The 26,871-nt window shown below is 48.0% G+C and overlaps 2 protein-coding genes across 13 annotated transcripts in view; one reads left to right on the top strand and one right to left on the bottom strand.

The window, feature by feature from the left end:
- The window catches only part of LOC142575567 (uncharacterized), a 365,001-nt gene that overhangs the window by 6,483 nt on the left and 331,647 nt on the right, over positions 1 to 26,871 (bottom strand). Inside the window, exon 1 of one of the 3 annotated variants that reach the window (XM_075685030.1) lies at positions 6,968 to 8,113. The exons of the other annotated variants lie outside the window; for them this stretch is intronic. The gene's annotated coding sequence lies outside the window, so the exon portion shown is untranslated. Of the gene's footprint in view, positions 1 to 6,967; positions 8,114 to 26,871 lie in introns of those variants that run through there. 3 annotated transcript variants of the gene reach the window in all.
- Positions 18,169 to 26,871, top strand: part of LOC142575553 (uncharacterized) — a 28,159-nt gene continuing 19,456 nt past the window's right edge. For 5 of the 10 annotated variants that reach the window (XM_075684989.1, XM_075684988.1, XM_075684982.1 and 2 more), the window contains exons 1-2: positions 18,169 to 18,338; positions 18,519 to 18,657. Coding sequence is in view for 2 of the 10 variants with exons in the window: in XM_075684986.1 (XP_075541101.1) it covers positions 18,505 to 18,657 (153 nt within the window). In the remaining 8 variants the exon portion in view is untranslated. Of the gene's footprint in view, positions 18,339 to 18,408; positions 18,658 to 25,113; positions 25,226 to 26,871 lie in introns of those variants that run through there. The other 5 variants (XM_075684981.1, XM_075684986.1, XR_012826668.1 and 2 more) reach the window with 5 other exon arrangements.

Below are 26,871 nucleotides of genomic sequence, written 5' to 3'. Positions count from 1 at the left end.
TTCGCTACACTGGGCCTTTAGCGTACATGACAGGAGTGTGGCACAAAGACGACCGGAAAAGCTCGTGTCAACATTTACGGCGCATCGCCTGTGCACAATGCCCTCTGCACGCCGTAACTAGGCGCGACCCCCCACAAATGGAGTGCGGGAGCTGGTGCGCTTGTGTCCTTGCTCACTGCAACAGCAAGGACAGCAAAGGGAGCAGGCGGGGAGAATGTTTGCGAAGAAATAGAGAGAGGGTAGGCTGTTCTGCGACCTACAACGCTAGAATCCAGAATGGCGCCCAAGCGTGCACTCAGTGCAGAGTAGACAAAGGCTCGCAGAAAGCGTCGAGCAGAGCAGCCAGGGTAACATTGCATATCACGACTGTCATATGCGGTCAATACATCACCGCCAATCAACGCAAACAGCAGACAAAGCTTCACTTACATCGATTCCCACAGGGCGTTGGATCTGCATATTTTTACCTTCCAACTTTTCATACTTAAATATTAAATGTGCAAAACAATAACAACAAAAACTTTATTGGTACGGCTGTGCACTATCTCCGGGGCTGGCCCACAAAAGACGCCAAATTTTCAACGGGATCCTGATTCTCTCCTCTAGACGCTTTATTTCGTAATATAATGGATTCCTACACGCTGCTGCTATTGGCCAATAGCTAACGTCATCCAAAAGAATGTTTGGATCAGTGCGCTTCTTCCTACTGTTAATGTGCATATTTCTTGACAAAGTTCAATAAGCAGGCTGAAGTAAGCGAAGCTGTGTTTTTAAATTTCGATGATAATTACGTACTTCCGGAAGAAGCCGACTATCGTCTGCTCACGCTCAGCCATGGCCACCTGCACAGGGATTAAAGTTTGGCCACCCTGCTTATCCGTGTCGTAGCCGTTGGGTCTCGCTAATTTCGAATACTGTTGAATGCTCAACTAGACTCGAACCAAGCGAAACTTAAGGTCAGACTTTAAGCGCGCTTGCCAGCGTGCGTTTACTACTAGCCGCTCCTGGCTAGACGCGTTAGCCGCTTCGAAAATTGCGCTGGTTGGATGTGGCTAGCGTACGTAGGTCAAGCTGGAGAACGACAAAGCTGGTCCGCGCCACGTATTGGAGAGTCTTAGGCCGAGCACGCGCTCAACCCTTGTCGTGCACAAAGCAGACGCTGCGCAACGCGCGCTACAGTTGCAACTTTCATGTCGCTGGGGTTTGCTATACGTATCGCTGGAATACTGTGGCTGCCGCGGGGTGCCGTGACGAATCCCCTGGCTCAGCGCAGTGCGGCCATATAGTTTCTCACCATATTGCCTAGAGGAAAATCTGGTGCTGCTGCGCTGTGGTATGTAATGGCCCTAATAGTGGTGTGCATGGGAATGTTGGTATAGACCGTTCTTTCCTCCTCTCTGGCTTCCCTTGCAAAAATTTTTAGTAACCTTAAATAAATAGTGTTTAGACAAATGTTACTAGAACCTATCGACATTCAATCAACTGCCTCTAGACACCGTAACAACTTCCTAGTAACCTCCTACCGACTATTGGCCACCAATATTGAGTTGAACATGACTGCTTAATATTTCATGTTGGTACAATGTGTCAACTGTGAAGCGACTATTCATTAACCACCTTTATACATCCTAACAACTTGCTAGTAACATCCTGTCGACTATGTGCCACAGATAGTTGACAGGATGTTATTAGCGAGTTGTTACGTTGTATAAGAATGGGTAATAAATAGTCGCTTCACAGTTTTTAGGAAGTACATAAGAATTTTATTCAAGAGATAATTTCTTTTGCAATTATATATTGCAAAAATACCTTTTTATTATCTCTGAATGAAATTATGTACTTCCTAAAAACTGTAAAGCAACTATTTATTAACCACCTTTATACATCCTAACAACTTGCTAGTAGCATCCTGTCAACTATTGGCCATGGATATGTTGCAGGCGTTTACAAACGGTTTATGATCCCCTGAATAAAATTTTTATGTACTTCCTAAAAATCTGTAAAATTTTTATGTATTTCCTAAAAATCTGTTTGCAACTGTCCAAAAACTCCTTGTCGGACTTCACTGAGCACTATAATGATGTTCCGAGTAACACACATTTGTTGCCGTTTAAAAATATATGTACCATTCAAAGGACTGCAGTAATTATTGAATAGCACGCAAGCTTCAATGAAAGCTACTTAATGTTCATAATGATGCAGCACAGATTAGCTGGACATTTACTGCAAGGAGCATTCAGTCACAGCTAGAACACCTATACAAATCTAGAACTCTGCCGAACTCTGTCGACCAAAGTAGAGGTCACTCTTACGCTCAGCCGCTGGCTGCCCGCGCGGTGAAGCAGTGGGCACTGGCGCCCCATTTGGTGATCGCTGTGTCTGGAGGGGCAAAGTTCTGACTGATGTTGTATGAGTCGCGGGTCGCTTTTTTCGTCGCGACGATACATGGCATTTTTTACGAGGACTGCTTCAGAAGGGCGCATGTAACCGGAAAACGGAGGCCTCATGAGAGCACCTGAGGTTATAATAAAGGAGGCGGCGCAGAATCTCCAGGGCACCCAAGTAGTAGCGGGGGCGATCAAAGCTGGAAGCGGGGCGGCCCGTGAATTGGGGCCGCAAAGGCCGAAGCGTGCCGCGGGTCTTCGCATAAAAAATTGGCACAGCCGATGTTATACACCCCTGGCAAGCGCCGGCCTCGGCGAGCCCCATCCCACGAAGCTGTCCGCGTTCTAGCTTTGGTGTCCTGAAGGCGAAGTCAATAATGCGAAATAATGACATGTTAGAGTTAGTAAAAAAAAACACGATTGAATATAATTATGTCCAGCCGCTAACTTTTGACGCTACGCTCAGCGCTACCGTGCACGCCCCGCGACTTCTACAACACGAGTCGGAACTTTGCCTCTGGAGGTACGTCGGACAGGCTTGACTAACAGGCTTGACAAGCGATGACTAACTCAGCACCAGAGCCGCAGGCTATGGTGCTGAGTTAGTCATCGTCACCGGAAGCATTTCAGCCACTTGCGTTCAACCGCAGTCGCAAAGGCACTCTGTCTTCTAGATTTTCAATATATGCGGCCCGGGCTCTACTTTACGGTCGCTACTGCTCCCACAGAAACATCTGTGATGTTATTTACAAGGTACCTCACCGTATAAGGCGCGAGAAAGCTATAATCCGCCACGACAGACTTGGCACGAGTGCCGCAGGGGCGAGACAGTCTTTCCGACACAGCGGTCGCCAAATCAGGCGTCAGTGCCCTCCGTTCACCTATTTTACCGCGCCGGCAGCGAGCGTCGGAACGTAAACATTCTCGAACCCACTCCGCAATGCCGGCACGCCTAGGGACAAACACCTACAAGAAACCTCCTCTGCAGTGCCTAGGCAGAGTCGTCTATTCAAGGAGCAAAAGACCCCAGATCCCACAAATAAACGTCTCGTAAAAGAACGATGTATATTGCGACTTCAGACTGGCATCGTTCTCGGAGAGCCAGGACACCTTGAAGACGCACCTGGCAAGCACCGTTCCGTCTCTCACAATGATTCATTCATTTCAGATTACAACGCAGTCAGATTTGTTGCCCAGTTGCGCGCAGCATTACTGACTGCAAGCACAATTTCATCACGCAAGGTATCTCTTCTTGCCCAATGGGTACCTTCACACGTAGGTTCAAAACAAATAATAATTGTTATTGCATGTACAGTTATATGAAACGTAAAAAAATATCAGCGGGCCACTAAAGTTGGAGGACAGAGGACTAGATTCGCGATCGCTTTGGAACAATTTGTCGTCTGTTATTGCTTTTCTTGGTTTGGTTATGCATTGTAGGGGAGTAAACTTCACTGGAAGATGTAATATACGTGAATTTAAGCATTTTATGAAGGCTGTGCTTTAAGAACGCGTTATTTGTGTAGCCATATCCACTTTTTAGACGAAGCCTCTTACACCACCACCCAACACAAGCCTCGCAGATACATATAACATTCTAGCATCTGTACATATACACACAGCGCCCCTTAGGAAACTCCCATAGATGGTGGCGCCATGATTTCCCTCTAGGTGTTATGGTGAGAAACTACGAGTGCGGCACGCTCAGGACTTTGGCGCACGTTTGGCGTGTCGCAGGCGCCAAAATCGGAAATAGTGGCGTCTACGTTAACATCCATGAACAACTTTGAACTGCGCGCCACGGTGACATATAGAAGGCGGAGCATTGAAGGCACGCCCCGCTACACTGTCGCTTTCGCAGTGCAAGGCATTGAAGGAGGAGCGGAAGCACCGCTAAGGCAGTGTTCGATTGCCAATAAGCTCCTTTCATCACAGCAATAAAAGTATGGAGGGGCTCTAGCATCACAGCATTAACAGCATGGAGGGCCTTTAGTTTGCGCCTCCACCTCTGCCCACAGGCTCTGTCCCTTAAATGTTAAAAAAATTAAATTATGGGGTTTAACGTGCCAAAACCACTTTCTAATTATGAGGCACGCCGTAGGCACTCCGGAAATTTCGACCACCTGGGGTTCTTTAACATGCACCTATATCTAAGTACACGGGGTGTTTTCGCATTTCGCCCCCATCGAAATGCGGCCGCCATGGCAGGGATTCGATGCCGCGACCTCGTGCTCAGCAGCCTAACACCATAGTGACTGAGCAACAACGGCGGGTTGTCCCTTAAAGGTATCGCTTCGGTAACATGACGGATGTGGGGGGTTGGAATCCCCAGCAACCATGATGTTGTTATGCTTCGTTATGTCTAATGTTTTGCAGAACAGGGGCCCGAAACGTTGCCGCTCTCCCGGCGAACTGCACAGGTCTACGACAAAGAGGACGCTCTCACTTTTCTTGGTTGGTGTAATTTCAATCAGGATGTGTTCTGTGTTACACACCGCAACATCATGCACGAAAATGTCGTAGTTTTGCCGAAAGGCGAAGCAACGATTGCGATAGCAAATCAGTAGATAGCTATATGAAGTGAGGATAGTTTTATCGGCCGTATAAACTTGTAAACATTGGCTTACTAAATAAATTAACAAGCATGCCGTCAGATTTTTTCTTCATGTCGCTTTACATTCGCAGTTTATTATTTTTTACTTCGCTTGAATGGAAAGTCGACCCTCCCGTTACAAACGTGATCGCGTTACATACGACTAAATACGGTAAGTACCGCCAGCGAGAAATCTGCCCCATGAAATTTCAGAGCATTTTACAATAACGGGCAAAGGATCTATCAGCTGCTCAACGTCGTGTCTGAGGGGATGAGATACCAATCTGCGAGCTGGCGTTGGAGCGCGCCACAGTACCGAAAGCTGAATCATTTTTCACGTAAACACTTGAGCTAGATCCTCCAACAGGCTTGATATTAGGCGTTCCATGTCTTTTGTCCGCCCATTTCGATCGCTACCACAGTAGCATCGGAAAGGGTTCGGTCTGCACCACGCTCTATACTCCGTGTCAGACATCGGGTGCAACGCTCTGCAAGCTACGCATTAAGTTCGGTGACGAGAGTGTATCACTCCGCGAGTTGCGTCCAGGCCTGGCTGGGCGCCAAAGGCGGATGCTCGCGCCAGCTTGCACGTGAGGCTGCCGCGACAGGCTGCAAAAAAAAAAAAAGAACAACGCAATGAAAAACAAATTATCTAAAACAACGCATTAGACTACCGTATAGAACAGTTTGTTTGTTTCTGACAATTAAGACGTTTTTCATTCAATACTCAGCCTATACCAAGAAGTTTCGCACAATTACGATCAAGAATGCAGCGTCGAACCCGAGGCCGGCCGACGGAGGGCCTAGCGTCTGGGAGGACGACGCAGTGAGGCTGGCGGAGTCGCTTCTTCCTACTGAAAGGGTCCGGCCAACGTGGCGTTTATTCGGCTTGTATAGCATGTTAAGGATATGTTGCATCACGCCGTTGGCTGTCACCCAGGTGGCGTGATCACACCTGACCAACGTCCAGGGAACCGCTAAAGTCCCTCGTGCTTGAAAGTATTAAATCACGAAAGAACCAAAGGCCGCTTGGCCGCGTAGCGTTTGCACAGGAGCAACATTTTGAACTGGCGATGCGCCTTTTTTCATCGTCAAACGGTGGCCAGGTGTCCTTTGATGCGGCAAAAGTAGCAAGTTTTGCTCCTGGACAATTCCTGAAGACGCCGAGTGCCGCAAGCCGCCACACCTGTAACACGGACCGATTTCACTAGAACATGAACGATTTTCATTCGGCCGATTGTCCCTGGTTCGGACGCCGTCCTGCGACGCGTCGGGCAGGTGTTCGGACACGCTGGGCTATCTTGAGTACGCTGAGCCACCTTGCCGGGCAGGAGGCCATGGCCATATTGACCCGAACGCCGCGCCGCCGAACCGCCATCTTGCGCACCTCCGACAGGCTGAACGTTTTCGGCGTCGCCGAACGCTTGGTTGGCATTCTACGCCGCTTCCGATTCTCGTCTGATTTCTTCGGCTTTATCCAAGGTCAAATTTTCGCCGTGAGCCTAGCGTCTGGTAGGACGACGCAGCGAGGTTCGCAGAGACGCTTGGAGTCTGGTCAACGTGGCGCCTATTCGACTGGTATAGCATTTGAAAGACATGTCGCATCATGCCGCTGACTATCACGCAGGTGGCGTGATCACACCTCATTGGCCATCATGCGATCATTGCAGATAATAGCTAGTGCTACGTTTGACGCCAGGGTACAGCGCGACACAAGAAAGAACACCAAACTATTTCTAAGTACCCACGCAGCCACGGCAAAAAAGTATCACTAGCCTCGACAGCGTTGCCCCTGATTTTCTGAAGCGGAGTATATATGTGAGGACACTCTCGAGACGCGATCTACCGGATAAAGTAGCAACAACGTGCGTCCAACAACGTGCGGTGACGGCAGCGGATACCTGTAGACGGGACGACCCTTAATTATTGCCAAGAATCAAGCTCAAACCACCCAACGCGTACACAAACGCCCCAGAGTTGCAGCGCTAACCTTGACTCCTCTCGAAGTAGCGTCCAGTGGGCAGCGCAGAAAAAGACGTCCACCAGCTTGAGCGCCCAACACAGGAACGGCTCATTGCGGCAATGGGTCCTCTCCTTGAAGTAGCGTCGAGCGGCCAGCGATGAGTAAGACGTCCAGGAACTCGAGCGCCGAACAGAGGAATGGTTCGTTGAGGCAATGGGGGCTTACCTCGAGGGCTCGTTCCACGCGACCCCGTGCCAGCGCGAGGTACGATCTATCTAGATGTATATGTAGAGCCTAGCTGTTAGCGATGATGATGATAGTCAAGCCTGAATTAATGGCACAAAACCACTATGGGTGACAGGCCACGAACCGGGTGGTAATATGATTGAGAAATCAAATAAAGTAGTTTACAAATAAATAAATAAATACATAATAAAAAGGGGAAATACATGAATATTCCAAGATGAGAAATAAACCGATAATAAATGACATAAAGTAGTGTATAATAAAGGTAGTCAGCCTTGCCTAGATATGAATATCGTAACACAAGCTTATTAATAAAATACACTGAGGATAGACGTAAAAATGAGCAAGTTTCGAATAATAATATTATTAATATACCTGTGAATTTGTGTTTCTCCTTTGAATTTTCCATATTTACAGCTTATTGAAGGAGAAATATATTAGTCATGGCGAATGCGAAATATTAAAAATTGGAGGACGCTTAAGCTTCGCCTTCAAGAGTGGAACGCGACAGCGTTCCCATCGACCCGTCAAGAGGTGTAAGACAAAGCGCTACGGCGCAGGGATCACTTACGAGGCGCCCCGCATCGGACTTTGCGCCCACCTATCACACGGAGAGCGTCAAGCAACGCAGCGTTCTGCGCGGCAACGAAACATGAGCCTGAGCAAACGGAACGAACAAAAGAACTCGGTGTCTCGGAGGGGGAAACGATCTACGCCAGCCAAACGTCGTGATCGGCACGGGCAGAGAGATAGACAGATAGTAATCTAAAGAAAGGAACGGCGCTTGATTCTGCAACCCGCGTGGGAGCACGGCGAAGCGTCGCCAGGGGAGAGGGAGTCGGGGCCGCAACGCGCCTGGCACCGGTCCGCGCACAGCACAGCCCCAATGCGCGCATGGCGCGCCACCTGTCGGGGCAGCGCCGTACATTGAGAGCAGGGGTCTTCTGTGTTTGCCGCAAGATGGCTCTGCGTTTGCGGTAAGCGGAGAAGAAATGTAGCGGAAACGTACTTCGCTATTCGTGTAAATGCGACTTCTGTAAGTTACGTGCTCATAATTACCGATATACACCGCAGTGTATACATATATATATATATATATATATATATATATATATATATATATATATATATATATATATATATATATATATATATATATACACCGTGTTTTTACACGGCGACATCCAGGCTAGGCCTTTTAAGGTTGAAGATTTTCGTGACGCCCTGCGCCTTACCGGATTGCTGCCTGAAGTCGTTGCACTGGGAGCGTACCAGATAAACCATGTCTGGGCGGTCACCATGTGTGGCGCTGATGCAACAAAGCGTCTGCAGGCCGTCAGGGAGCTTCAGGTGAAGGGGCGGCGCTGCCTCATCATCGATCCGCAGGACCGGACGGTGAAGTTGCGGCTGCACTGGCTACTCCACGGTGTCGACGACGAGGATGTGAAGACGGCATTTGCGGCCTTCGGCAAGGTGCTGGAGGTCAGCCGGGAGCGCTGGCGCGTTGAAGGCATCAGTGACAAAGGCTCGACGACGAGGACCGTGCTGTTGAACTTCAAGAGTGGTGTCACCGTGGATGACCTGCCCCATCAGATCCGGGTCGCCGGTGAGCTGGCCCTCGTCGTCGCCCCTGGACGGCCGATGCAGTGTTTGCGCTGCAAAGGAAACGGTCACGTACGCCGCGACTGTAAAGTACCCCGATGTTCTCTGTGCCGACGTTTCGGGCATGTTGACGCCAAATGTGAGCGTTCTTATGCCGCAGCGGTAGGTCAGCCTGAAGGTGACAAGACAGCAGAGGAAGCCATGGACGTGGCTGAAGCTGAGGAAGCGGCCAGAGGTACAGGAGACGTGGCCAAACTGCAGGAGACCACCACTACAGTGGCACCTGCTGCAGAGAAGACACATCGCCCCCCTAAACTCCCGAATAAATCTCCGAGGACACCGGAAACGGCAGAGAAAGACGTTGAGAAAGGGGAGTATTTTCCGCAAGTTGTGGTCGGCGCGCTGACCGACTGCAAGGACGAGGCAGCTGACGGGACCACCAATACATCGGTTGCTGGCGCGGCCGTCAAGCGACTGCTGGAAAAAGAAGACCTCAAAGGTAGCCATGAGGCAAACAAGACGGATGAACCGCCTGCAAAGGCGCCTCTGGGGAGACGCTCCGGCTACAAGCCAGTGCCGAACGTCGGGGCAGGGAGGCGTGTCGGGGACAATCCGGCGCCGCAACAAAACGACACCGGGCAACCGGACAAGCATGGTGACGTCTAGCGTTGTGCTAGACGTTAAAGGTAAGCACCATGCTTCGGGTTTCCCTTTAAAAATATTAGTGAATGATGGCTTCCAACCTGTCTTTTAGTTTCGCCACACTTAATGTGCGAGGACTGGCTGCCAAGAAAAAGCAGAGTCAGGTCTATCGACTCTTGGTGGACCAGGACATTGACGTGTTGGCAGTACAAGAAACAAAAGTTGAAGGGGAGGAGGAAACCGGAGGCATGGTGCTTCGTTTCACGTCTAAGTATTTTGTGTTTGTTAGCCATGCCGTGGGAACATCTGCTGGCTGCATCATTTTTGTTAAAAAATTGCAAAGCCTTGTGATACAAAATTATTTCTCATGTGTGTCGGGTAGGATTGTGTGGTGCGATTTTTCGTTGGGCGAGCGTGACTGGCGGGTCATTTGTATTTATGCACCAAACGCGGATAAAGACCGAACCTTATTCTTTTCGGAGATTAAGAAGCATCTCAATGTCACGAAACAACTGGTTTTGCTAGGGGATTTTAATTGCGTATTGAGTGGGAGGGATAGAGCGACAAAAAAGAGACCGAACGACAAGAGCACCGTATTGTTAAAAGAACTGATAGACGAGCATGATATTGCCGACGTTGCCGAATGTCTAGAAGGGGAACGCGAGGTGCAGTACACGCATTTTCAGGGCTCTAGCCATGCTCGGCTAGACAGGATTTACGTGTCCCTTCAAATCATACCTGCATGTAACACTTACACTGTACTACCCATCTCTTTCTCGGACCATTGCTTAGTGAAATGCAATGTTGGTGAAAAAAAAAGATGTAATAGTTTTAACTGGGATCTGTGGAAATTTAACGCAACGCTACTACGCGACGAGCACTTTATCCGTTTTGTGTCAGAAGAAATAAACGAGGTTAAACTGGACGGTAATAAGCAGATAGGTGTTGATTGGGAATTACTGAAACAAAGTTTTAAAGTGAAGGCAATCGAAAGAAGCAGCGTCTTGAAATACCGTGAAAAAATGAGAGAGAACGGGCTGAAGGAAACATTGCGGAAACTAACTGCGCTGGAAAGCAAAGCGCCAGGTCTTTTTAAAGAAGACCTACTTAGGATAAAACAACAGCTGGAACAATTCGAGGAGAACCGCTATCGCGGGGCGCTCGTTCGAGCCAGAGCACAATCATGGGCCGTGGGTGAAACGCCCACGAAACGGGCGCTAGGTATCGAGAAGACGCATGCGCGGCGAAACGAAATAGAAGTGATTGAAGAGAATGGCCAAGAACTGAATGACCGGGAGAGCATCGCAGGTGCTTTTCACCGGCATTACGAGCGGCTCTTTGCATACCAGCCAGTCGATATCGAGGCATACAGAGCAAACTATCTTTCCCGTATGCCTCAACTATCAGCGGAAACGAAGTCACTTCTAGAAGCACCCATTACGCATGCTGAAGTAGAAAGTGCTATAGATAACCTGAGCCCTAATAAGTCGCCAGGCCCGGATGGTCTAGGCGCGGCCTTTTATAAAGCGTTCAAGAACGAGTTGGTGCCTTTGTTGAAAGCGTTGTTTGACGAAGTTTTTACTACCAACAGATTACCACCGTCTTTCTCTGAAGCCCATACCGTCCTTATTCCTAAGACGAACCAAAAAGCAATGCTGAGGCTAGTCACAGCATACAGACCCATTTCATTGACCAACACGGATTACAAAGTTTTAATGAAAGTTCTTGCAAGCCGATTACAGTCAATAATTAAGGATCTTGTAGGACCACACCAGACTTGTGGTATAAAGGGACGCACTATTGCGACAAATGTACACACGATGAGAGGGGTCTTGGAATGCTGTGACGATTTTCAATATGCCGTTGCCATCCTGCAGATAGATTTAGAAAAAGCCTTTGATTTTGTCCCACATGAAATTTTGTTATTAGTTCTTGAGTACGTGAATGTAGGATCAATCATCGCTGATGGGGTAGCTCTGGCGTACCGGAACTGCTCAACACGGCTGATAATTAACAAGACACTGGGGGCCCCCATTAAGATAGAGCGTTCCGTGCGCCAGGGGTGTCCTCTCAGCCCGCTTTTGTTTGCCATCTATCTAGAAAGCTTATGTTTGGCAATTATTCAAAACAGTAGCATTAAGGGCTTCAAACTCATGGAAGCCGAAGTGAAACTCCTGGCATATGCAGACGATGTAGCGGTGTGCTGTATAACTAAAGAAAGCATTACAGAGGTAACAACCATTGTTAAACATTTCGGAAACACAACAGGGAGCTTTGCAAATTGGAATAAGTGTCTCGGTTTTTGGCATGGTGAATGGCAGTCAACACCGGAAATGTTCGCCAACATTAGATGGATTAAAGCGCCAGCTAAATACTTGGGCGTTCCGCTCGAACATTACCGGCGGAATGAGGACTATTGGCTAGAAGAGGCCAAACGACTCAAGGAAAAAACAACAGATTGGAAAGGTGCTCATCTCTCGATGTTTGCGAGAGCTACTGTATGTAACTTGTTTTTAATAAGCAAAATATGGTACGTTATGCAAGTTTTCTGTTGCTCTCGTTTAAATGTGCAAAGGTTCCACAGAGTTTTTGCTGTGTTCATTTGGGCATCAGAATGGGAGAGGTGTAGCCGCACGAACTTGTTTAGGAGAGTCAAGGACGGGGGCTTAGGCCTGTCACATCTTTTTGCGAAGCAGCTAGTAAACCGGTTTTCTTTCTTTCGAGACGTGCATGACCCCTTTCTGCGCACAATGTGCCAGTTACGACTGAGCAAGCATCTGCCGATGTACGTGGTCTGCAATTTAAGTATGCCTGGTGCTCTTCGAGGGTACCTAAGGGAAGTCGTTGACAGTGTCCGTTTTCTGTCCGTACGTTTTTCTAATGATTATCTCTTTTCGGTGTCGCGGAAGAAATTGTACAGGGATGTAGTTGACATGATTATGCCGGTTCCGATGTACAGAGCCATAAACAGTGGAGGACAGGGAAATGACGTGTTAAAGCGTGTCAAGAAAATGCAGGTGCAGCCAAGCACTAAATCCTTTTTCTTTAAGTTGCATACCGGAACTTTGCCAGTACGGGCCTTTTTACAAGAGAAGGGTTTTTATTTACCATGGGGAGCAAACTGCCTTATATGTAAACAATTAGAAACAATTGACCATGTTTTTTTGCATTGTTGGGCAGGGGTTTTCTTTTGGGACGTTCTTCAAAGAACACTACAGAAAGAATTGCCTTTAAGCCCATTAGGTATTAGATTTTTGACGGTAGAAAATGAGGATGGCATGCCATTGGACTTAATCATGCTAATGGGCCTCCACTGTTTATGGAGGGCTCGAATGGCCGGTTTCTTTTGTGAGCCTGACAGCCGGCCTGCACGGCTGCTCTTCCGGGAAGTTATTTCCAAGTTCATTGATGTAATTAAAGAACAAGAATGTCCTCCGGATTGGCTGGCGAGGATTGAGCCCCTCGCCACATTAAAGGAATTTTAAACTTGACATGGCCAGCCACAATGTGACTGACCGCACAATATGCATGCGCACAAAGTTGAATGTGTGTGAGTGTATATTTATGTATCGCTTACCTTATTTCAAGAAATGATGCCCTTTTTGTTAGCTTGGTGAAACTTCCGGCAATAAAGAAAAAAAAAAACTCGTGGCTTAGTGGTAGCGTCTCCGTCTCACACTCCGGAGACCCTGGTTCGATTCCCACCCAGCCCATCTTGGAAGTTGCTTTTTATTTACGAAGTACCTGCCATGATTTATCGCTCACGGCCAACGCCGCGGACGCCGACACCCGACACCGACGACACCGGCTTTTCTGCGACACGAGCTCCTTAACGCTATCGCGTTAATAAGCCAGTCTTCTTGTGTCACAGAGGAAATTCTAACTAGCTCGGCAAACGTTCGTTTGGCTGTATCCTAATACCGTTGCTCCACTTGAGAGTACAACAGTACTGAACAAAGGCAGTCCTAGATTTTGAAGCGAAATTTAAAAACTTAGTTTTCGATGAGTAGAAAATCGCCGACACGATAATAAAAAGCGATCGATGGATTCCGGCTCGTTGCAGAGGTGGCATAACGGGGATACCGCCAGACCACATCTGTGCCCGTAAAGGTTAATTGCTGGGATGCGGCATCGCCGCCTTGTGCATGATACTTTGAATTGCCAGTTAGAACACCATTGTCTGTTGCAAGAATAATTTACATGCATAAAGTCTGCAGATGTTGCTAATGTGAGTTTTTTTTTTGTCTTCGGTCCCAGAAAACTGCCTATATCTGGCTGCAGTGAAACGCGCAGTTGCCGGCAGCACAGGTATCAACCGTTCTGGCGGATTGGTCAAGAACCGGGTAGTTCAATATAGAAATAAGAAAAATATTTATGAATCATTGTAACAAAATTTCTGAATAGGTATATGCGAAGTATTAGATACTAGCGTATGATTTTAATAGAATGAAGGAATAAATCAATAAAAAGATACCTAATTGACCTTGTAGAAATAACGAAACCTCCTGTTCTGATTCCGTAGTTGAAATCCATGAGTTCTTACAATGAAGGCCTAGGTGGCATCGACAGCGTATTGAGACAGAAGCTAAATAACAAACAGAAAAAAAGAAGAAAATGGCTGTGGCTTAGCTAAGGTTAAGCCCAGGATGCGAAGCATACTAGCCTTTATTTTAGTTGTTGAACCACTGTTTAGCCTGGTGAACTGCTGTTGCTTCGCTATATTTGGTTCGGCTAGACGAAGAAACAACTCATGCGTTACTCTGCTTCGCCTTCAAGAGTGGAACGCGACAGCGTTCCCGTCGACCCGCCAAGGGGTGTAAGACAATGGGCTACGGCGCAGCGACTACGCGCCCCGCATTGGACGCGGTGAGCGTCGAACAACGCAGCGTTCGGCGCGGCAACGAAATGTGCGCCTGAGCAAGCGACGCACGCCTGAGCCTTAAGCAGCTCGTTTCTAAGGCAACACCGCATTCACTAGAGGCGCTTTTGTACCGCTTTGGAGCATCGTACTCATGGCTCAGTGGTAGCGTCTCCGTCTCACACTCCGGAGACCCTGGTTCGATTCCCACCCAGCCCATCTTGCAAGAGCCACCTAGAAACAAGCGCAGCTGCTTATATACCGCCGCGACGCCGCGAGCGACGGCGCGAGTTGGAGCCCCGTTTCTCCTCTGTCGTGACGTCACGGTGTCACGTGGTCAGCCTTGAAGGCGACACCGCCGCGCCTGAGGAGCTGGGTTGAGCTCTAGTAATATGCTTCGCATAAAAATTGTAAATTGAAGAACCTTCTCGAACCCTGACGCGTGACAGACCTCAATTGGCGCTTGCCAGCAGACGCGATCTTTCGATGACTGGTCGAGGCGCGCCTGGCGGGTGAGTCAAAATAGACGAGCCAGACAGGAGGAATGAACAACGAAGTATTTTAGCCTACCTGAATAGTTCACGTGGCAGGAACACGTGCCAGACAAAAGGATGTTTCGGACGAGGGCATTATTTCGTAATTATTAACGCTGCGCTGCTTTTGACTTGCACAACAGGATGACGAAAGTTTTGTTCCTCTGCGAGAATGCATGCATGTCCAAGTGCTTGCGTCTTGTGTTTCGACCAGCAAGCAAAGTGGCCCAAGAATGCACATTTCACGCTTTCAGACAGCGCACGAAGGTGGACGCATCAGCAGTGCTGACACGAAGGAACCTGCACAGATGTTTGGAGAACAAAGAAGAGGGCTGGAGAACCGGTGGCCTTTAAGGTATGGAAAAACACAGAACGAAGGAAGTCTTACGTGTTATAAGAACATAATGCATTAATGCTTCGGCCGCTTATCCAAGCGAACCACTCATCTCACGGTCCGAGAAAATACGTATTTGAAAAGGAAAAAAAACTAACAAGAACAAATCCAGCTCTGCTGCACGCGCCACCACGCCGTTTCAAAAAAAGAAAAAAAAAAGGAAGCTCGTAGAGTTAATCCATCCAGTCAGCTAAAATTCAAAAGCGACGTGCCCCCCCCCCCCCCAGCTTCTCCTTTTACTACTCTCTACGTGCGTGCACTGCAGTCTGTGATGCCTCACGCACACGGAACTATGCGCTCTCTCTGGTGCTGAATAATATATGTGTTCCTGGTCTTAACATGGGCTTCTTGTTTGTTTCCCTCAGGCGAGCGCGTTCCCGTCGCGACGCGTCCTGGTTCACTCGCCGTCAAGCTGGCTTTGCCGCTACACAAAACGGGTCCGGACGACGCAAAGGTGGGGCGACCTCATAAACAGTGCGACACGTACGCACCCGGCATGGGCGCGACGCGACCCTGAAGGCAATCTATCGTCACACGTCTATCGACACGTCTATCGTTGGGGCCGCATCACCCGTGATTATAGGCAGTCATATTCAAGGAGCCAAAGTCCCCACTTTTCCTCTCTCGCGCCCGCTCTTACTTGCGCATGCGCGCTAATGTCCTCCGTCTCCGTAAGTGCCACGCCCCATTGTACCCACTAGCAATTGTAGATACGCAGGCCATCCCGGCGCTATGCCAAAATGCGGTGGCGCTGCCATCGAGAGTCACTCACGCGGTAAGCACTCCGGTGAGCCAGCGTCAGCGGAGCCAGAAACGCCCCGCCCCGCTGTACCTACTAGCAATTGTAGATACGCAACCGGGACGCGTCGGGACGGCAACGCGCTCGCCTGAGGAAAACAATTGAAGCTCGTGTTGTGTTAAGACCCGGAACGCACATATTATTGAGCACCAGAGAGAGCTCATAGCTTCGTGTGCGTGCGGCATCACAGACTGTAGCGCACGCACGCAGAGCGTAGTAAAAGGAGAAGCTGCACGCCGCTTTTGAATTTTAGCTGACTGGATGGATTAATCCTGCGGGCTTCCTTTTCTTTTTTTGTGCTTTGAAAGGGCATGGTGGCTTGAGCAGCAGAGCTGGATTGTTCTTGTCTTCTTTTTTCTTTTTTAATTGGTCTTTTCTCGGGTCGTGAGATCAGTGGGTCGCTTGGATAAGTGGACGAACCATTAAAGCGTTATATTCTTACAACAAGCAAAGGTCTTTCTTTCTGTGTTTTTCCATACCTTAAAGACCACCGGTTCTCCAGCCGTCTTCTTTGGTCTCCAAACGTCTGGTTCTTTTGTATCATTACTGCAGATCCGTCCACATTTGTGCTGTCTGAAAGCTTGATATGTGCGTTCTTGTGACCCTTTGTTTACAGATAGAAACACAAGACGCAAGCACTTAGACACGCATACATCTTCGCAGAGTAACAAAACTTTCGTCTTCCTGTTGTGGAAGTCAAAAGCGCGCAGCGTTAATAATTACGAAATAATGCCCTCGTCCGAAACATGCTTTTGTCTGGCAGCTCGTGCTCCTGCCACGTGAATTATTCAGTTATGCTAAAATACTTCGTTTTTCATTCCACCTGTCTGGCTCGTCTATTTTGACTCACCTGCCAGGCGTGCCTCGACCAGTCATCGTAAGATCACGTCTGCGGGCAAGCGCCACGGGCTGTCACGCAGAAGGTTCTTCAATTTACAATTTCTCTTCTTTTTTTCTGTTTTTCATTTAGCTTCTATCTCAATAGGTTGTCGATGCCATCCAGGGCTTCATTGTAAGAGCACAGAGATTTTGACTATGGAATCAGAACAGGAGGTTTCGTTATTTCTACAAGATAGATTAGGTATCTTTTTATTGATTTGTTATTTCATTCAATTAAAATCATACGCTAGTATCTAATATTTCGCGTATAGCTATTCACAAATCTTGTTACAAGATTTTTTATATATGTTTTTCTTATTTCTATATTGAACCACCCGGTTCTTGGCCAATCCGCCAGAACGGTTGATATCTGTGCTGCCGGCAACTGCGCGTTTCACTTTAGCCAGATATAGGCAGTTTTCTGTGACCGCAGACAAAAGAAGAAAGGAAGGAAACTCACATTAGCAACATCTACAGACTTTATGCATGTAAATTATTCTGGCAACAGACAATGGTGTTCTCACTGGCAATTCAAAGTAGCATGTACAATGCTGCATTGCCGTATTCCACCACTTAATCTTTATGGGCACAGATGTGGTCTGGCGGTGTCCCCTTTATGCCACCTCTGCAATGAGCCGGAATCCATCGATCGCTTTTTATTATCGTGTCGGCGGTTTTCTACTCATCGAAAACGATGTCTTTAAATTCCGCTTCGAAATCTAGGACTGCCTTTGTGCAGTGCTGTTGTACTCTCACTTGGAGCAACGGTATTACGATACAGCCACATGAACGTTTGCCAGTTGGAATTTCCTACGTGACACAAAAAGATTGCCTTAGTAATATTTCGCATTTGCCATGACTGATATATTTCTCCTTCAATAAGCGGTAAATATAGAAAATTCAAAGCAGAAACACAAATTCACAGTTATATTAATAATATTATTATTCGAAACTTGCTCATTTTTACGTCTATCCTCTGTGTATTTTATTAACAAGTTTGTGTTACGATATTCCTATCTACAAGGCTGAATACCTTATTATACACTACTTTATTTCTTTTATTATCAGTTTATTTCTCATCTTGGATTATTCATGTATTTCCCCTTTTTATCATTTATTTATTTATTTATTACTACATTTCATTTCTCAATCATATTACCACCCGGTTCGTGGCCTATCACCCACAGTGGATTTGTACCATTAATTCAGCCTTCACCATCATCATCATCGCTAACACCTAGCCTCTACTATAGTGCCTCCTCTACATATACATCTAGATAGATCGCGCCTCGCGCTGGCCCGTGGAACGAGCCATCGAGGTAAGCCCCCATTGCCGCAACGAACCATTCCTGTCTTGGGTGCCCCAGCGCGAGGACGTGTTCATACAGGCTCTGGACATCCTGTCCCTGTCGTTCCCTCTGGACGCTACTTCGAGAGGAGTCAAGGTAAGCGCTGCAACTCTGGGGCGTTTGTGTAGGCGTCGGGTGGTTTGAGCTTGATTCTTGGCAATAAATAAGCGTCGTGCCGTCGATAGGTACCCGCTGCCGTCACCGCGCGTTGTTGCTACATACTTTATCCGGTAGATCGCGTCTCAAGTGTGTCCTCACATATATGCTCCGTTTCAGAAAATTAGGTGCAACGCTGTCGACGCTACTTCAAAGAGAGGACCCACTGCCGCAAAGAACCATTCCTGTGTTGGGCGCTCAAGCTCGTGGACGTCTGTTTCTGCGCTGCCCACTGGACGCTACTTCGAGAGGAGTCAAGGTAAGCGCTGCAACTCTGGGGCGTTTGTGTACGCGTTGGGTGGCCTGAGCTTGATTCTTGGCAATAATTAAGGGTCGTCCCGTCGATACGTATCCCCTGCCGTCACCGCGCGTGTTGCGTTGTTGCCACTTTATCCCGTAGATCGCGTCTCGAGAGTGTCCTCACATATATACTCCGTTTCAGAAAATCAGGTGCAACGCTGTCGAGGCTATATTCATACGTCTTGCAGTGACTGCGTCTGCACTTAGAAATAGCTTGGTGTTCTTTCTTGTGTCGTGCTGTACCCTGGCGTCAAAAGTAGCACTATTATCTGCAATGATCGCGTGATGGCCAATGAGGTGTGATCACGCCACCTGCGTGATAGCCAGTGGCATGATGCGACATGTCTTTCAAATGCTATACGAGTCCAATAAACGCCACGTTGACCAGACTCCAAGCGTCTCCGCGAACCTCGCTGCGTCGTCCTACCCGACGCTAGGCTCACGGCGAAAATTTGACCTTGGATGAAGCCGAAGAAATCAGACGAGAATCGGAAGCGGCGTAGAATGCTAACCAAGCGTTCGGCGACGCCGAAAACGTTCAGCCTGTCGGAGGTGCGCAAGATGGCGGTTCGGCGGCGCGGCGTTCGGGTCAATATGGCCATGGCCTCCTGCCCGGCAAGGTGGCTCAGCGTACTCAAGATAGCCCAGCGTGTCCGAACACCTGCCCGACGCGTCGCAGGACGGCGTCCAAACCAGGGACAATCGGCCGAATGAAAATCGTTCATGTTCTAGTGAAATCGGTCCGTGTTACAGGTGTGGCGGCTTGCGGCACTCGGCGTCTTCAGGAATTGTCCAGGAGCAAAACTTGCTACTTTTGCCGCATCAAAGGACACCTGGCCACCGTTTGACGATGAAAAAAGGCGCATCGCCAGTTCAAAATGTTGCTCCAGTTTGCACTGGAGCAACATTTTGAACTGGCGATGCGCGCCCAAGCGGCCTTTGGTTCTTTCGTGATTTAATACTTTCAAGCACGAGGGACTTTAGCGGTTCCCTGGACGTTGGTCAGGTGTGATCACGCCACCTGGGTGATAGCCAACGGCGTGATGCAACATATCCTTGACATGCTATACAAGCCGAATAAACGCCACGTTGGCCAGACCCTTTCAGAAGGAAGAAGCGACTCCGCCAGCCTCACTGCGTCGTCCTCCCAGACGCTAGGCACTCCGTCGGCCGGCCTCGGGTTCGACGCTGCATTCTTGATCGTAATTGTTCGAAACTGTTCTTGGTATAGGCCGAGTATTGAATGAAAAACGTCTTAATCGTCAGAAACAAACTGTTTTATACGGTTATCTAATGCGTTGTTTTAGATCAATTTGTTTTTTATTGCGTTGTTCTTCTTTTTTTTTTTTGGCAGCCCGTCGCGGCAGCCTCACGTGCAAGCTGGCGCGAGCATCCGCCTTTGGCGCCCAGCCAGGCCTGGACGCAACGCGCGGAGTGATACATTCTCGTCACCGAACTTATTGCGTAGCTTGCAGAGCGTTGCACCTGAGGTCTGAAATGGAGTATACAGCGTGGTGCAGACCGAACCCTTTCCGATGCTACTGTGGTAGCGGTCAAAAAGCGCGGTCAAAAGATATGGAACGCCTAATAGAGAGTTTTAGCACCGGTGCGCCAGCGGAGCGGCTCGCGAAAAAAGAATTTTAGCCCGGCGGATCACTCACCCGCTCGAGCGGAGAGAGCGGGGCGCTCTGCTTCCCCACCTAGTGGTCCGAATAGGAGTTACTGAGAAATGAATTTGAATTACGCTTGCTTTTATAATGCAAGAAATGTTGAATAAAGATATATTACGTGTTCTCAGTACATTATTTGTTAATAATATACTGAGTACTAATGTACGGGTCAGTGCCGCAGTCGCCGTCGTCGATGCAGAACTGCCGGCGTTCATGTTCGCGGCTGCCATCTTCCATTTCCCATACACGCCCGCGCGCGCTTACGCACGCTCGCGCGCTGCGTATACCCTCCGCTGGGGAGTGCTTTCCAGCGGCTCCGAAAACCGCTGGCCGCCTCAGCGTTGTGCGCATGCGCAGTCGTGTCTCCGCTCGCCCGCTCCGCTCCGCTGGCCGTAAACCCGCTGCGCTAAAACTCTCTAATATCAAGCCTGTCGGAGGGTCTAGCTCAAGTGGTTACATGAAAAATGATTCAGCTTTTCGGTACTGTGGCGAGCTCCAACGCCAGCTCGCAGATTGCTATCTCATCCCCTTAGACACGACGCTGAGCAGCTGATAGATCCTTTGCCCGTTATTAGAATGCTCTGAAATTTCATGGGGCAGATTTCTCGCTGGCGTTACATACCGTATTTAGTCGAATGTAACGCGACCAAGATTGTAACGGGAGGGTCGACTTTCCATTCAAGCGAAATAAAAAAGAATAAACTGCGAATGTAAAGCGACATGAAAAGAAGAAAAAATCTGACGGCATGCATGTTAATTTATTTAGTAAGCCAATGTTTACAAGTTTATACGGCCGATAAAACTAACCTCACTTCATATAGCTATCTACTAATTCGCTATCGCAATTGTTGCTTTGCCTTTCGGCAAAACTGCGACATTTAAATACATGATATCGGGGTGTGTAACACAGAACACGTCCTGATTGAAATTACATCAACCAAGAAAAGCGAGCGCAGGGTCTTTGTCCTAAACCTATGCAGTTCGCCGGGATAGCGACAACGATTCGGGCCCATGTTCTGCTAAACATTAGACATAACGAAACATAACAACATCATGGTTGCTGGGGATTCCAACCCCCCACATCCGTCATGTTACCGCAGCGGTACCTTTAAGGGACAGAGCCTGCGGGCAGAGGTGGAGGCGCAAACTAAAAGCCCTCCATACTGTTACTGCTGTGATTCTAAAGCCCCTCAATACTTTTATTGCTGTGATGAAAGGAGCTTATTGGCAATCGAACACTGCCTTTGCGGTGCTTCCGCTCCTTCTTCAATGCCTTGCACTGCGAAAGGTACGGTGTAGCGGGGCGCGCCTACAATGCTCCGCCTTCTATACGTCACCGTGGCGCGCAGTTCAAAGTCGTTCATGGATGTTAACGTAGACGCCACTATTTCCGATTTTGGCGCCTGCGACATGCCAAACGTACGCCAAAGACCTCAGCGAGCCGCACTCGTAGAGTTTCTCACCATAACACCTAGAGGGAAATCATGGCGCCACCATCTATGGGAGTTTCCTAAGGGGCGCTGTGTGTATATGTATAGAGGCTAGAATGTTATATGTATCTGCGAGGCTTGTGTTGGATGGTGGTGTGAGAGGCTTCGTCTAAAAAGTGGATATGGCTACACAAATAACGCGTTCTTAAAGCACAACCTTCATAAGATGCTTCCATTCACGTATATTACATCTTCCAGTGAAGTTTACTCCCCTACAATGCATAACTAAACCAAGAAAAGCAATAACAGACGACAAATTGTTTCAAAGCGAGCGCGAATCTAGTTCTCTGTCCTCCAACTTTAGTGGCCCGCTGATACTTTCTTACGTTTCATATAACTGTGCATGCAATAACAATTATTTGTTTTGAACCTATACGTGTGATGCCTTACGTGATGAAATTGTGCTTGCAGTCAGTAATGCTGCGCACAACTGGGCAACCAATCTGACTGTCCTGGCTCTCCGAGAACGATGCCAATCCGAAATCGCAATACACACCTTTCTTTTACTGAGGCGTTCATTTGAAGGATCGCCAGCCGTTTGTGCGCAGGCGCGAGAGAGAAAATTTGGGGGCTTTTGTTTCTCGAGTAGATGAATTTGCCTAGGCACTACGGAGGAGGTTTCTTGTAGGCTTTTGTCCCTAGGCGTGCAGGCATTGCGGAGTGGGGTCGAGTTCGTTAACGCTCGCACGCTGGATGCCGGCGCGGTACAATAGGTGAATCCATGGTAGAGCGTAGAAGCGCGACTGAACGAGGAAGTAGAAAGAAACAGGTACACAGACACCAGCGCTTCACTTTTCAACTATAGATTTTATTTTCGCACGCATCGATAAATACATACCGTACGAGCGGAAACAAACGCGACAGCAAAAAAGAACATTCAGTGGTGCATGTTCGATAAACCGTACATGTGTGAAAGGCATGGTGAAAACATGTACTGCAGTGGTCACAAAGATAATCCGAGGAATCGTATCTCCTTTTCAGATTGCGACGCCGAAGGCTTGCTTACACACTTTACTCTAATTTTGGTATCTCGAAGACCTCCACAATCTCCCTCGTCATCCTGCGATGAGCCCTATACATAATGTAAGTACCTTCAAATATGGACTTGAAGGAACAATCTCGTCAGTGAATACCGAAATGACCCGAGATTACCGTAGTGACGTTATACCGACGCTCTTTTAATCTCTCAATGATGCATCTGCCGGTTTGACCAGCATAGGTTCTTCCGTGATAGTGTCAGAGAATGCTATATGGCAAAAACCTGTAGCGATGTTTTTACAAAAGCACTTAAAGCTCCTGCCAATCGACGACCCATTTTTGTTAACTAAGTCTGAACAAGTGGTGGAATTCTTTTTTAAAGACTGTCAAGACAGGAACCTTGTCACTTTTTCTATTGACTTAAAAAACCTATACTATTCTCTCCCGCAGGATGACGTGATGAAAGTGTAAATGACTGCATTGACCAGTTTGGAGCGGTTCGATTTTAAAACGCTTGTGGTTTGACTTGCGACAGGTTTTTAGAACTTCTTCGTTTTTATGTTGACTCGACTTACGCGATTGCGAAGCAAATGTTGTCAAAAAAAGAGATGGCATATGCATTGTGTCATGTATTGCTCCCTGCTTAAGTGACTTATATCTAGCTAACCGTGACCAGGTTCTTGATGAACGCCTAAAACATGACACCGATGTCGTGAAAGTGTTCAGATTTGTTGACGATTTCCTAATAATTTTGAATAACGAATCAGACAATTTTGACTCGCTGGTTTCAAAAACCGTAACTTCGTTCACTTAATTAAGTGTTGTCCCCTTTATCGTTGACACATGAAGTTCCCATAGGCAATTTCATAAGGTTTTTAGACTTGGGATTGCACTTTTCTCCACAGATTACCTGCTGGAGTTATCAGCCGAGAGGCAATAAGCCAGTCCTACCATTTGATTCCGCTCATTCAAAACTTAGTAAAACGCGCAGTAGTATCATCGTGTTTCAACAATTCTCTGACGAAGTTGTGTGACCACGAAGTGGAAGCCAGTTTTCAGAGATAAGGCCAAGCGCCTGGCAGATTCTGGTTATCCGATGCGTATGCTCACGTCTGTCGCGGAGGGCTTAGGCAGGAAGTGCAGAAACGCATCGAATGGAAGCAGTGCCAGTGTGCTAGAGCTAAGAAAGTTGCTGTGGTACTATACATTCATTGCATTTCACATATAAGGATAGCAGCGAAATCGGGGGTGGACATGGTTTTCTCTGCCCCTGAGCCTCTACAGAAGCTATGCGAGCAGGTTAATACAGAGAACAATAAGGCACGCATTTTCTACTCAACATCGCAAACAATTTGTAACCTGCACTCATAACGTTGTCTATGCCATTCCACTTTCATGCTGGTCAAACCGGCAGATGCATGAGTGAGAGATTAAGAGAGCATCGATATAACATCACTAGGGTAATCTCGGGTCATTTGGGGTATTCACTGCCGAAATTGTTCCTGCAAGCCCATATTTGAAAGTACTTCCATTCTGTATAGGGCCCATAGCAGGATGACGGGGGAGATTGTGGAGGCCATCGAGATTGCAAAATTAGAGGAAAAGTGCGTAAGCAAGCCTTCGGTGTCGCTATCTTAAAAGGAGATACGATTCCTCGTATTATCTTTGTGACCACTGCAGTACATGTTTTCACCATGCCTTGCACACGTGTACGGTTTATCGAGCATGCACCACTAAATGTTCTTTTTTGCTGTCGCGTTTGTTTCCGCTCGTACGGTATATATTTATCGATGCGTGCGAAAATAAAATCTATAGTTGAAAGTGAAGCGCTCTCCATCTGTTTCTTTCTACGTTCTCGTTCAGTCGCGCTTCTACACTCTACCATGGATTCTAACCAACTAGCCCGCCAACGTGTTTTAACCAATAGGTGAAGCAGCGGGCACTCAAGCCCGATTTGGCGACCGCTGGGCCTCTACTACGGCCCCTACTGTTCCCCCGGAAAAATCAGCGATGTTTCTTTTTGAAGGTAGAGCGCCGTAATAAGCAAGAAAGGCTTAATACGGCTTGACTGACTCAGCACAGCGCCGAAGACGCGAGAAAGTCTGTCCGACGTACATTCAGAGGCAATATTCTGGCTGGTGTTGCAGAAGTCGCGGGGCGCGGTACTGCTGAACTTAGCGTCACGGTACCTGTGTTTGCCGAGCTGCCTGCCCGTGCTCTCGTGAAAAGTCTGGTACTGGGACTTCGAATCATAGTGTATGGAAGAATTTGTTCTAGGTTGTGCTTTTGTGGACCTGGAGTTCATCGGAAGTTCTACAGCGTTTGCGCCAGAAAAACGTCGGTACCACGGTACCTGTGAGACGAAGGAGCGTATGCTAAGTCTTGAAAGGTAAGCAAGTTTGGCGCTTGCGCGCATTCTTGAAGCTTATGGTTCACGTAATGAGCGTTGTGTAACTAGCTAGAGCAGAGCGCTTTCTGATCATAGGTTGGCCGTGTCGCTGCGCACATTTAGCAAGCAATTTCACGAAAGCTTCCTCTGATGTTAAAGCGTACTTGTATTCTGCTGTGAAATATATGCTACCCACCTTGATTGCTGGCCAGAGTAGTGGTCGGCAGAGATACATCGACGTATAACATTACAAATGTGCTGTACTTGCGGGAATGCCTATGTAACGAATAATTTCTTGCCAACTACCTAACGAACAGCAACTTTCAGTGTTTTCATAATTGTGTCCCCATTCAGACAGCAATAGAAGTGGGTAGCACATATTTCACAGCAGAATGCAAGGGCAGAGTTCCGGATGGATGGATGGATGGATGGCGGCTATACCCTTTGTAACGGGCGGTGGGTGGCGCCACCTAGCCTTTTTCTCCCCCTCCTATTTTATCATTATTCTTTTTTTCCCTTTCTTTATATCCTTTTTTCCTTAATCTAGTTTTCACTCCCCTCCTCCCCCCAAAATAACTATCTAAAACAGTAGAGGAAACATTATCACCCCGATTTATGGTATTATCTATCCCTTGACTTCCTCCACCAATCCTCTAGCCTCCCCTTCGTTACTGCCACTCTTTTCTCGTCTATTTGCCCTTGTTCCCCGGGAAAACCTAATGCCCCTTCCATATCTGCCCCTGTTCCCCCTGCCAGGGTCGGGCGAAGGTCTGTGCATCTCAGCACTATATGCTCAGTGGTCTCCATTTCGGCTCCGCAAGCTGTGCACCGAAGGTCCACGTCTTCAAGTTTAGCCCTGTATGTTTTCGTTCTCAAAACCCCCGTCCTAGCTTCGAATAATAGTGAGCTGCCCCGCGAGTTATCAAATAAGAGCTCTCTCTTAATCTCCTGTTTTTGTGACCTATACAATGATAGCGCTGGCTTTCCGAGCATTCTTTCTTCCCACATTTTTCTTTCAGTCTCCTTCACCTCCTTTCCCAAACTAGAACCACGTTGGACCCCCTCCCTCGGCTGTAGGTATCTATTCCTCAGCTTCCTCGTTCTGAGTGTCCACTTTGTGTTCAAACTTTTCATGTACAGATATTTGTACACTTTTCCTGCCCACGTTTTTTCCTCCAGTGCTGGGAGTCTCTGTTCGAATTTTAGTTTACTTATTGCCTCTCTACCTTCGAATGACGTCCATCCCATGTCCCCCTGCACTCCCTCATTAGGGGTGTTCCCTGTGCTCCTAAGGCCAACCTGCCTACACTTCTCTGTCTCGTTTCCATGCATGCCTGAACTTCCGATTTCATGCACAGTACTGAATTTCCGAATGTGAGGCCAGGTACCCCTTTCCATAGGCCCCTAACCAACGTTACTAGACTAGCTTCAGTTTTAAAACTCGGCACCGCCACCCGCCAGCGCCTTCGTGGCGCTGCAGTCGCGCCCGGCTTCACTTCCTCACTAGCCGGCTACGCGGGCGGGCCGGACTAAGCACGCGGTGCAGCGTTGGTGTAGTCTGTGTTTCGTTCTTGACAGCGAATTTCAGCGAGCACGTCATCCGTGTCATCCTTCGCCGAGTTTCTTAAGAATATCAGCAGACGATG

The sequence above is a fragment of the Dermacentor variabilis genome, chromosome 3 (genome assembly GCF_050947875.1).
Source record: "Dermacentor variabilis isolate Ectoservices chromosome 3, ASM5094787v1, whole genome shotgun sequence".
Taxonomy (NCBI): domain Eukaryota; kingdom Metazoa; phylum Arthropoda; class Arachnida; order Ixodida; family Ixodidae; genus Dermacentor; species Dermacentor variabilis.
The sequence above is the reverse complement of the archived record's forward strand: the minus strand, read 5'-3'. Positions and strand labels throughout refer to the sequence as shown.